The following is a 12,374-nucleotide window of genomic DNA, read 5'->3' as shown; positions in this document are numbered from 1 at the left end:
GCATCCGTGTCTCCTGTCTTCAAAGTGGTCTAATGAGGACAATGCGCAGATATTTTCCTTTTCCAATTTTCACTCATTCCAATGAGTCAAAACTCTCACAGAAATATTTGTAACAGTTTCAGCACAACGCAGCCTGTCTACTCTCTCTCTCTCTCTCCCTCTCTCTCTCTCTCTCTCTCTCTCTCTCTCTCTCTCTCTCTTCATCCCCGTGTCTGACAGCCACCGCAGTCCAATGTTTCCCTCACAAATGTTTTGCCTGTCAGGTCAGCAGGTATTGTCCTCTCTCTTAATTCACAGCCCCAGGTTAAAAAAATATCAGCCAGATTTGTTTTTTCCGCGGCACAGGCTCCCCCCGTTATATGTAGAGCAGTTATGAAAGAAAGTGGGGGGAAAAAGGCAGGAGGCAGAGCTGGGTGCCGGATGAGGGGGCTGAGAGATCACACAATCACACTGGATAGCAGGGTTCCTACTTCACGGTAATGGCCACAGGGGAAAATCCCACACATGAAAGTGCAGGAAAATAGGTCATATCTATATTTCAGAAATGTCATGCCAATTAAAAATGTAGATATTTTTCATTTTTCATCTTTATAAATAATGCATGGAGAATGATTGCCTGTTGATTGGAGTAATCCATTTCAAATACCACAATTAGTTTATTTTCACTGGGGAATTCTCGGCCTATATTCATGCTCACGGTTCTTTGGAGGAATTGGAGAATGAAGTCTCGATGACAGTCTGTCAATAATTCCTCTCTGCTGTCATAGATTTTTTTTCTTTCCCATTAAAGTTAATGAGATATTGTTATTTAATTAGGAATGTATATATATATCTCAATTAAAGGGCCCGTGAGCAAAACAAATGCATTGTAGGCTAAATTTCCAAGAATTTAACCTTCCTGTTAACCAATACACTTCAAGCACCAGATGAATCTGAGTCTGCTTTACTGCTGTTCATACTTTAATGAAACAGAAGGGTGTAATCAAATCATCATCTTTTATACTGTTATACTCTTTAATGTCTTTAATCGAACTGAATCTCAAGCCAAGATATCAGGGAACGCGTCAACTGAAGAAGGAGAAGAATGAAATGATATTATGGCAATTATCTGCATCACCAGCGCAAACCTGATAGTCACAAATTGTTATCTACACCAAGGGAGTATACGCACATGCAAACTACAAGAAACACTGTTTGCAGCAGAAAACAGGCGAGGATGTATACGACCTATTTTGTCATTGAGGTATGAGGATGTGTTGGACTACTCCAGGTCACTCGACATCATCCCCAATCCACTACTTTGTGGAAACAGAACAATTTTTGTTCTATTACAGGGAAATACACTTTATAAGAAAATGTTACACACACATTTGGAACAGAGGTCATTATTTCATCAGAACAAAGCCATAAACCCCAGAGAAATGGGTGTAGAGTCATATTTTTCATAATTTCTCTTTTTAACTATTGTTCCGATTTTACAATTGTATTATTATTGTACTATTTCTTATCACTGTAGGATGCCTATCAACATCTGGCAAAGGGACTGCTGGTGAAAAAACGAGCCTTTCAGTAAACTCGGATGCATTTACATTTGTATGAATGTTGATCAATGTAAATTGAATCAAAGAAATTTTTAAAATTGCTTTTTTTTGGTCTTGGGAACATATATTTCCACTATTTTTTTTGTAAAAAATAAATAAATAAATAAATACAGCCTCATACGTTGACCAGTTTGGAAATTTAAATTTAATTTGTGCTTAGCTCGCCAGTAGTTTAAAATTCTGCAAAGGAAATTAGAAATTATACAGCACAGTGGAGTGAGATTCACCGGGTTCTGGTTACACTGGCGAAAGCTTAAGAACAAACAGTGTCTTGAATTGAGACTTTAATATCCCTGAGTTAAACACCTGAATCCCCCAGACCACTGTAACTGTTGAGAGAAACAAACCGGTCTGCTGAGACAACCGTAATGACGGCAACTGTGAATATCTGTTACCTTGAATTTGTCAACTTCAGTCTTGGAGCAAGTGGCATGGTAAGACAGAACCTGCAACAAAATAATGACATAGTGTCACTCAGGATATGTTTCAGATCATTAAAAATAACCAGTAGGGCTCTCGGAGCGCGACTGTGGCTCCGGCGAATCCTCCAGATGAGGAAGTTAACACTCGCCGGCTAGAACAGTCTACAAGAGCAGAAATGTCCGCCCTAATTCCATCGCCGTGTTCCCTTCATTTCCTGAGAGAAATACCTCACACAGACCTGCAGTTGCTTATTTGATCATAAACGCTCATGTTTATTCAGTGCCGCCAGAAGCAATGCATCTACATATTAGTCCATTCTGTGTCTCTCCTTTGGCTGCTCTGTCTCTCTGTTCACCACTTCCTCTACCTGGAAACACAGTGGTGCTAACTGCCATAATGCACCTGAAAGCTCCCTGTTTTAATCTGAGGACACACTGTTTGGCCGGTGCTGGATGGCTACATGCTGCAGGGCAGATGAGGGATTGCTTTTCACTACCTCTCATTAATTTTCAATAAAAACCTTTGTGGGAAGGTTACCCACAAAAAGAGATCAGCACTTTTTTTTCTTTTTACAGGCGTACATTCTTGTGGAAATATGAGACTAAGAAGTGGAGCCAAGCACAAAGACCCCTGAGGGAGGATGGGTCAGGTTTTATACTGGCCATAGAGCAGCCATTGTTTCCTGTGACTGCTGTTGAGTAAATGTTTCAGCATAGAGCGCATGTTTGACTGGAAAGGAAACACAAGATAATATTCCTAATGAAATAGGAGAACAAATAGGACGAGCAGGGGAAAAATCACCTGAGGGAGGGCATGAAGCCAACACAAACACAATGTACACGCCGGCATGACAAACTGAAGTAGGGGGCAGGAGCAGTGCAGAATCAGCTGAAGTCAACACCCTGAAGCAGCATTACAGTTTGCATAGTAATGTTAGAAGCAGAGAAAAAGATTTGTTGCTAATAATGTGGAAGAAATGGCATATTTTCCTTTTTTCTAAATGTGATATGAGGCAGGAAGTGGAACGAGACGCTGTGTTCTTACATCCAAAGCCACGGATTGCTTGGCCCAGGACTTCTTCACCTGGTCGTACATGATGGTGTTGTTGATGCCCAGTCCACAAAAGATCACAAACGCCTAAAAACAGAACAAAACACAGAAACGCGTGACTGCAAGATTCCCAACACGCTCCCACAGTACGGACTTCATTCAGAAAAGATACAGCTACGAGTGCAATACCTCAAAGAGACGCTGGTCTGCGTCGTCAAACGATTTCCCATCGAGCCTGTTCAGCACTTGAGCGACGCCTGGCACACAAAGTCATTTTTATACACACAATAGGAACTTAACAGGGAAGTTTTGAGCGCGATATTGGCGACGCTCTGGCGCATATATCCTTCCTCCAATTAAAAGAGGATCAAACCCACACACTCCATGCCATTGACATGCATTATTAATGGCAATTAAGCAGAGGCACAACATCCTCTAACACAAATAGCTGTATATATGTATGCGGCAGCTCCACAATGGTGATATCTGTTGTGTCAAGCTACACATAAAAAAGAAAAACAGTGGGCTCAGTGAAAGCAACAAACATATGAAATGACAATATGTATCAGTGCTGATAGTGCAATTCAATCAACGGTGCTTTGGAGAGGAACTTCGGACGTTGACCGCGATGCTGAAAAGCCTCTTTATGTGACAGCAGCTCTCTCTGTTAAGACGGCTTCTCTTATCACCTAATTGAAAACAGAGAAAAGGCGTTTGCTTGATACAGCACAAATGTTTAATTGGTATGATGAGACCAACTTTTATTGGCGCTGGGAAATGATGGCCACAGCCACACTCACGGTACGGTGTTTTTATACAAAACAAGTGTTTTTAGTTGTGTGGCGAGCAATTGTGAAAAAATAAGACCAGGGATTTTCTTTTCTTGAACTGGTCGGGTCGGGTGGTAACTGATCATTTTTTTATTTTTTATGAAGAAGTAAACAACACCGTGATCTCATCCATCCATCTGTCCGTCACCTGTACCTGGTACTCCAGGTGCACCCTGAGTTTATCAGAGGCCTGTTGCTATCCATCTGTGCACATTTGCATGTTTAATGTGATCACAACGCTGGTCTGATGCTCCGTTAGCATCACACTGCACGCGGCCTGTTTTTGAGCAGACCGAGTATGATCTCGGAAATCGGTCATAATCAAACAGCAGCGACAAACGCGCTGTAGCAGTGTGTTTCTGGCCTCAGGCAATTAAGCCAAATAATGAATCTATTTATTTTAAAGTTACCAAGTTGCAATGTGATGAATTTATGACAAAGACGAAATGGCAATTAAGTGTGATTATCAGGCTAGCAAAACGAATGTGTTTTTAAATAGTAATCTTTATTCTTTCTTAAACATATCTGCACCAGATATGTTTATTACAGTGAACTTCACTGCATGCTGACATTAAACTTCATTATTGAGGTTACGGTCACAACAGTATTTCTTTGTTGTTGCCTTCTGAAGGAGCCGGCTGCAACCTTGGGCGGATGACACAAGGACATTTGTTTTCTAACCGAATGAATCCTTGACTTGAGAATTTCATCTCCTGCTGCTGTGTTTGTATAATGTTTTTTCACTCCAGATCCTCAGGTGCCACCCACACACACACACACACACACACACACACACACACACACACACACACACACACACGCACACACACACACACGCACACACACACACACACACTCCATTTCTTTCCCCCTTCACTGCTTCCTCTTTCCTCTCCTCTCCCCTCCCCGACAAATGCACTTACACCTAGGCAAAAAAAAAAAATGTGAGTACACACATGCACACACACTCACACACAAAGGTATTAACCAAACAGCTGCAGCAAATATGCCGATCACTTTCCAGTCAAATAAAAATCAAAGGGGAGTTGCTGTCGTTGCTCCTCCCTGCAATATCAAGCACCCAAATTAGACCAGAGATCAATGATTTATCATTTAGTGTCAGTGTGGTGCGTTGGCCCGGGGCTGATTCACAAACACAAAACACACAGCTCGGAGAAGGGAACTCCACCTCCTGTGATGGTGCAGCACGGATCTAATCGCACACACGCAGCCTCAGCTGAACGCATGCTGATGCTCATGCTATGCAGCAAGAAAAGGAAAAGATAATAATTTGGAACCTATATCATGAGCGCATGTAAGTGCTGCATGATGTTAATGCTGAGTATACTGGCGGAAAGTATGTGAATGCATGTGCCTTTTGGTTTGCGTGACTGTACAACATAACATGACATTTTAGATCGTAATGTAATTCCAACTTTGTGGCAACAGTTTGAGGGAGGTTCTTTGCTGTTTCAACATTGACAATGTGGTACAAGAAATGTTCTTCCCAGTTTGGTGTTGAAGAGCTGTGCTGGTCCTGACCTCAGCCCCATCCAACAGCTTTGATGAGAGCTGGAAGGTCGACTGTGAGCCTTGACATCAGCGACCACATCACTAAAGCTCTCGCGGGCTCGAAAAGAATCCCTGCAGCTGTGTACTTGTCCACATTCTTTTGGACATATAGTGTATTGCACTTCTCCAAATTCAATCTTCGTTCACCCACAGAAATGACTGATGTTATATTTTAATATAAAATAAGTTCAGCAAAAAAGAAAGCCCAATTTGTGAACTCACCAATGATTTGGTGGTTGCTGTTCCATATAGGGACACAGAGCACAGAGCGAATGTGGAAGTCCGAGAACTGGTCCGCCTAAGAAGAGGGAAAATACAGTGATGATATGAAGATCACCATCCATCCTCATAAAATATGAATAAATATATATTTTTCCATTCACTGTGCTCAGCATTATACTCTGGTTTTGAGCTTTCCACAACACCAAGCAAGAAATCTGAAGACATCACCTGGGGTTACAAGAAACTAGATGGACTCATTATTTTCAGACATTTTATAGACCAAATGATCACCGACTACTCAAGAAAAATACTGTTAACTGTATTAATTCATTATAAAAATATTTTTAATCACAACTCAACCTATTAACTTGGCTTACTCCACTATTTACCAATTTAAATCTTTTTTTCCCACATTTTAACTGTATTTAATTTAGAGAAAAACGCTTCCATCACATTACTTCAGCATTACTGACACATTTGAGAAAGGTACTAAAAATACCTGCACATGATCCAGACACTCAAGAAGAGTGTAGGCACCAGTATTGAAAGATTTAAAACAATATCCCACTCTCTAGTATCGAACTAGATTTTCCTACTGGCGTATTAACTATGCATACACGCCTCGCCTCTAATGGAAGAGAGGTGCTACATGGAAATACAGGAACAGAAGGAAGTGATGTACAGTAAGTACCCTTAAGGCCCATCAAACTGAAAAGCAGCAAGTTGCCATATACATATTAATTTCAGTGAGAACCAGCTGGTTGCCTTTCCACACAGCCAGGTGGGAATGGTGGTGCCACAAAAGGTTGACCATGTCAAACCTTTGCTGCTTGCAGCTGGATGCAGAGAGGACTGCTGCGCTAGCCGCTGTGGGATTCTGTTTAGATCTATGCAGCATCAGCACCGGCTGCTGTGGTTATCGCTTCCTGATCTGAAAGGGCCGTTACCCTATAGAGGATATGGGAGAGATGGAAATCCAGGCTGTATGTAATTTCCCACCATGTGGTGCCAATGAGAAAAGACGTTCTGTTGTACATAGAAATAAGTCAAAGGTAACAAGACCGTGTTTGGTCTTGAAGACATTTCTAAGATTTTTCATCAATTTAAATGACCGTCGGCAATTTTAATATGTGAGTCCATAAGATTAAACACGAGTCGTCGCAGTCAGACGAGACGTCACGTGAGAGTCAAATTCAAGCGGAAACAGACAACTTTTTTGTTTAAACTTGCCATTATGCGGATTGTGTCATGGTGATAGAAAAATGAGACCATCCACGCATACATTGCTCTCCTGTAAGCCTTTGCTTTCACCATATTATTCTCGACTCGATCCGCGGTACAAAGGAACCTGCGTCAACCTTTGCGTAACCAAATCAAAGAGAAGAATAGTGGTCTCCAGGTGGAAATGGCAGACGGTGGAAAACAGCCGAATTGACAAATGCAACTCAACCTTGCAAGAGAAAAAAGATTTCTATCCTATTGATGGAGGAACAAAAGCAGGTGGATAATGAGTGTAATAGAAAAAGAGATAAAACAAGAGTGAACCTCGGACAACAGTGACCTAACAAAAATACCACCTGGAACCACTAGGGGCATGAAAGTTTTCACTTTTAATAAAGGATGTGTATCATAATGAACCCATCTTTGATGTAATGTCAAGTCAGCAACGTAAACTGATTAAAGCAGCACACCAGCCAGAGGACCTAAACAGTTACTCTAAGATGAAGGGTGGAAGCATTGGGACTAGTTTTGACGACATACTTATAACTGAGACTTGTTGACTAAAATCCTGTGACGTCAAATCTGAAAAGAGCGTTACCGTGTGTTTACCTCAGCGTCGAAGCGAGGATCCTGATAGGCGTCACTGATGTTCACAGGTAGTCCTGTGGATGCAACCAGCTCCGCAATACTGTTGTTGATGAGCCAGTCGGAGTAGGAGGATTTCTCCATACTGTCTTTGAAACTAGGTTCAGGAAATAAGAAGGGAAGAAGATGTTTTAACACCAACACACTCCTTTAGCCTATAACTTTGTTTTCATGAAAATTAAAAAAGAAATTAAAAAAAACTTTTCATTGCATTCTAGTAGAGAAAATGTTTTATTCTCTTTCGCATCTAAACTGCAAGCTTGCAGAAGGCCACTCTTATTTCTCCTTGTGGACCCTCTTTTTCTATTGACTTGCATAAATGAACTTCTCATACAGTAGATATCAGAGAGCTTCTCCTGCAGCTTATGAAGTAATGAAAAGTTAATTGTGTGATTGTCCTCCTCATTGCCAGACGCCCCCGCACTCTGCCACAGAAACACCTGCAGCCCTGCTCCATTTACATTTATTGCAGTGGGCTGTCACAGACTTCTTACCTTCAAACACAACAAGGTAAATGTTCAGCGTGGCTCATTTTGTCTTTCAGCATTAGAATAAACATGGAGAGACACGGATGTCGGATCTTTTCAATCCCTTTGTTGTGGAGATGCAGCTGTGTGTGAACCGGAAACCCACAGTGCTGAAGGGAATAAACCTCACGAGTGAGACGGCAGGCTACCATACCCTCCTCTTTTCTTTCTTCCTCTCTTCATCATCCTCTCTGTCTCTTCCCTGTCCCACGTTTGTCATTTAGCTGCCACAGACTCACAAGCAGCACGTTACACTCGCTCAACATTGTCCTCCCCGTGGGGACGGTCGGGGATTGTAAGGCACATTAGGAAACCAACAGTACGCTCGCCTTTTGACACCAAATTCATTCACCCAATTACACACACACGTGCATTTTGTTATTTGGATGAGAACCTTTTGGAAGATCGGGTCATCACAGCAATGCTGTACTTTTGTCATTCCAGCTTGATTTGAATTGTTGTCTAGTTGCGATGCCTGAAATCACAAATCTAAGAAGCTATTTATTTAATCTACGTGTCACCAGAAGCGCAGAACACACAGGAGTGCGTTTCGTCGGTCAGACTGTATTGGCCAGTCAAGCAAACGTGACATTTATTTGATTTCTACTCCTCTCTTACGACTCTTGTCTTATGATTACTGTTTTGCGGCCATCACTTCTGACTTGAAGTGACCATCAGATATGGCAACCGCAGCGCTTGGGGATAATTTGTCTTCCTCTCACCATTGGTTTTCATCCATAAACATCTCACACAATATTAAGCCTCTCTTTCTCCACTCGGCCATGCCTAACAGAGGAGAGAAGCAGCTAAACCCAATTAATTAGGGCTCCTACAGTATGCCTTCTATTCAGAATCAGCATCTTACTCCCACTGCACTACACAATATTACATTTTTATACTTCCCTCTACTTTTTGTCCTCAATGGAAGCTCTGCAGAAAGGTTTATACGAGCAGAATTTACCGCTGCTGAGGTACGAAAAGCAAACAAAGATGGAGAAATGCTTATTTCGTGAAAATGTTCCTGGTGTGATAGAAAATTCAAGGCAAACCGGATGTTACCGAGGAGCGGATTCGATTTTGACTCTGAAACAACATACGTACCTGTTTTCGGCGTCTGCACTGCACTTAGGGGACAGTAGCTCAAACGACTTGGTGAACTTCACCACCTGAGAGATTTGAAACGGAGCGAATTACTCAAGAGATTCCCTGGTAAAAACTAATACAGTCAGAAAGGGCAGAAATGCCCATGAACCAATGTACAGACAGATAGACAAACACACTGGGACAGCAGAGATAAAAACAGTACCGGTGACTCAATGTCCTCCAGCAATTGAACAGAGCAGCGTTCGCACTTCAGCAACGTCTGGGCACGGTGCATGATCTTCCTGACAATCTTCTCCAGATCAGTCTGCTCCTCAAACAGGTCATTGACAACCTCCAAGAGTGACTGAACACCAGCAACAGAAAAAGAGCATTATTCCCAACCAGCTGAACCACACACACACACACACACACACACACACACACACACACACACACACACACACACACACACACACACAAAATCTGTCAGCAAGTAGTAACTGGGGCTTTTTAAATAAAGTTCTGCCTTGCTGTTATAGCATGATTATTATCATTATCCTCAATCCTTAAACCAGGAGGATGATATAACATGATTGTTCCCCCAATAAAAGCAAATTAGGCCCTATATCTAGGCCAGTGCCAATCCAATTTAATACACAAACAAATAAAAATCATATGGTGTAAAGGGAGCTCTCCGCATTTGTCTCCTCTGTTCACAGGAAGCGTGTTCTCATTATGTTATCTTCCATCATAGATCAATGTGCGACATGAATTAGTGCATCTCTTAACATTTCCTGGGAGATTTAGATCATGGACCAGGCCCTCATCTGGATACAGGCCCATCCCCCTGCACAGATCCAGGGAAAATCTCCATGCAGGGCTGCAGGGCTGCTCTGTGATAGCAAGTGGGCTACAGCTGATCAATACTCAGTCGCAATGGCAGCATCAGGGGGAGGAAGTAATGATCCCGGGGATTGGGGTTGGGCTGATGGGGGTCTTACCCGACTCCTGTCATACTCCTTCCTCGAGGCGGCAAAGAGTTGGGCGTTGGAGATTGCAATACCACAAAATGGCAGGTACATCTGTAGCACCTGTGGACATATTGAACACTGTTATTACTGAGCTACGTAAAGTACAAAAACTAGAAGTATCACCTTGCAGTTGCACACCTCCATCATCAGTCAGGCGGCAGGAAATATGGTCACAATCTCCCTGTGTTTCTGAGTTATGCCGTTAAATAATGACCAGAAATCTGACATTATGATCGCATCATCATTTTATCCAAATCTAGTTAAATTGTGTTTTATTCCTTTGTTAAATTTCATGATTATCATACGAATCATACAGTTATGGCCTTAATCATTCGTGCCACATTTGAAGAAATTACCTCAAGGCTTTCCTGAGATTTCACGAGAATGAAAAGACAGACCGAAGATGAAAAAGTTTGGTTTGCAAATGTTTTAAGAGGAGCCACATTCATTCAGTTTGTCAGTTGAATGAACACATTCAGCACCTTTAATTTGCCGTGCAGTTTGTAATGGTATGATTTAGAACTGTCTATAAGAGTTAAGCTATTTGGAGAAAAAAAAACATCCATTTTATCCGAGAAAACTTTTCAACTGAAACAAATAAGAAATGGCCTTTCATTGGCATCATTACTTGCTGGGACAAATAAATCAATCTAACTGACATTTTACCATTTGACTGAGTAGTCATACTTACTTATGCCTTGGGCTGATAATAAAAATACTTCACTCATATTTTCTTCACATAAATAATGTAATCGCTTCATGTGGCCTAATGACTACAGTTAATATGTATTCTGAAATCGAATCAACGTCGCACACAATCAAACTGCATTTCTTTCCTTCTTCCTCACCACCGTTGATTCGTAATGAACAGCAATATTCAAGCGACTTCTGCAGACGACGCAGAGAGGAGGCTGAGGTGCATTCTTCTAAAGACAGCTGCAATGTGAATACACAGGTTTAAATTCTATACCACTATAATTACTGCTCAATGTGGCCTTATCTGGGAGACACTCGGGCCCCGTAACATGGAATCAATAGAATTTAGGTTGTGTGCTTCCTTACTCTGCCTCTTTGTTTGGCTATCTATCTTTAGCATCTGGCTGCTGTGTAAACAATGCAATCGGTACAACAAACCCACTAATATTTACCAGCCTTCAGTGCGACCCGAGGGTAGGGACGCTACAACAATAAATGAATGGGAAGTTACTCAGCTGTGGCTGCTGATACAGGGATATCTCTCTCTCACCTTTCAGACAAAGATCATGTATCAGTTACTCATCAGCCACAAATGAACATGTGCGGATCACAGTCCTATAGCAATGTGTTGAAAATGTGAAGCTTATGTGATGGCTACACATGGGGGGTAACATAATGTGCAGTTGGAGGAAATGAATAGACCAATATTGGATGATATACTCGAGTCGAAAATACAAAACGGGTATTTAAAATGTATTAATACTTAAGTATAATACATTCGGAGCTTACTCTGTGCCCTCACGATTGATTCATAAATTCACATGACAACCTTGCAACTCTAATTGCTGCTTTCACGATCATTGCGGGCCTAAAATGGCAGCGCGGACTGAAAGAGGCTGAGAAACGCTGTGCTCTAATTGCTTCAGTTTCTCTTCACAATCAAACAGGTCTCCTGGGTTTGCTACATAGATTTGATTTATCCCTGTATATTTCAATGCTAGTAGCACCGTCTGAATCTAAAAAGCAGGTTGGCTACAGCAAGAATGAATACACTGACAAATGGGCAAAACAATTCAGGAACTTATACAGTGCATACAATGGTGGCATAGGGGAAAAGAACACGTTTGCATACAAGATGAGGCTCAGTCCTCTGTAGTCTGTAAACCAAATCTTATAATGAGAGAAAAACATCAGATGTGTTGCTCTCCTGTTGAACGTGTTTAACTGGTTTTTTATAGTTCAGTTCTGTGTTTTGTTGTATTTATAAGGACCACACTGGGAATAGGCCATTTGGCATTGTTATGTTTTTATCCTTAATGTTTTCAACTACTGAAGATATAGCATTGTGTTTATTTTTAATAAAATCAATAAATCACCATCATCAAAAACAGAATCCTTGCGTCGCGTTGCACTGATGTGCACATTATGACACTGCTTAGAATGAAGCTCAGTGCAAATTAAATCCCTAAATCA

At 41.5% G+C, this 12,374-nt stretch overlaps 1 protein-coding gene across 1 annotated transcript in view; it reads right to left on the bottom strand.

Annotated features, from left to right (window-relative positions):
* pde11a (phosphodiesterase 11a) overlaps positions 1–12,374 on the bottom strand; it is a 36,249-nt gene that overhangs the window by 16,091 nt on the left and 7,784 nt on the right. The window contains exons 3-10 of the mRNA XM_035604386.2: positions 10,176–10,265; positions 9,398–9,538; positions 9,193–9,257; positions 7,529–7,661; positions 5,699–5,774; positions 3,264–3,331; positions 3,069–3,161; positions 1,997–2,047 (exon numbers count right to left, since the gene is read on the bottom strand). Coding sequence (XP_035460279.2) covers positions 1,997–2,047; positions 3,069–3,161; positions 3,264–3,331; positions 5,699–5,774; positions 7,529–7,661; positions 9,193–9,257; positions 9,398–9,538; positions 10,176–10,265 — 717 coding nt within the window. The remainder of the gene's footprint in view (positions 1–1,996; positions 2,048–3,068; positions 3,162–3,263; positions 3,332–5,698; positions 5,775–7,528; positions 7,662–9,192; positions 9,258–9,397; positions 9,539–10,175; positions 10,266–12,374) is intronic.

The sequence above is a fragment of the Scophthalmus maximus genome, chromosome 14, assembly GCF_022379125.1.
Source record: "Scophthalmus maximus strain ysfricsl-2021 chromosome 14, ASM2237912v1, whole genome shotgun sequence".
In the NCBI taxonomy this organism is placed as follows: domain Eukaryota; kingdom Metazoa; phylum Chordata; class Actinopteri; order Pleuronectiformes; family Scophthalmidae; genus Scophthalmus; species Scophthalmus maximus.
The sequence above is the reverse complement of the archived record's forward strand: the minus strand, read 5'-3'. Positions and strand labels throughout refer to the sequence as shown.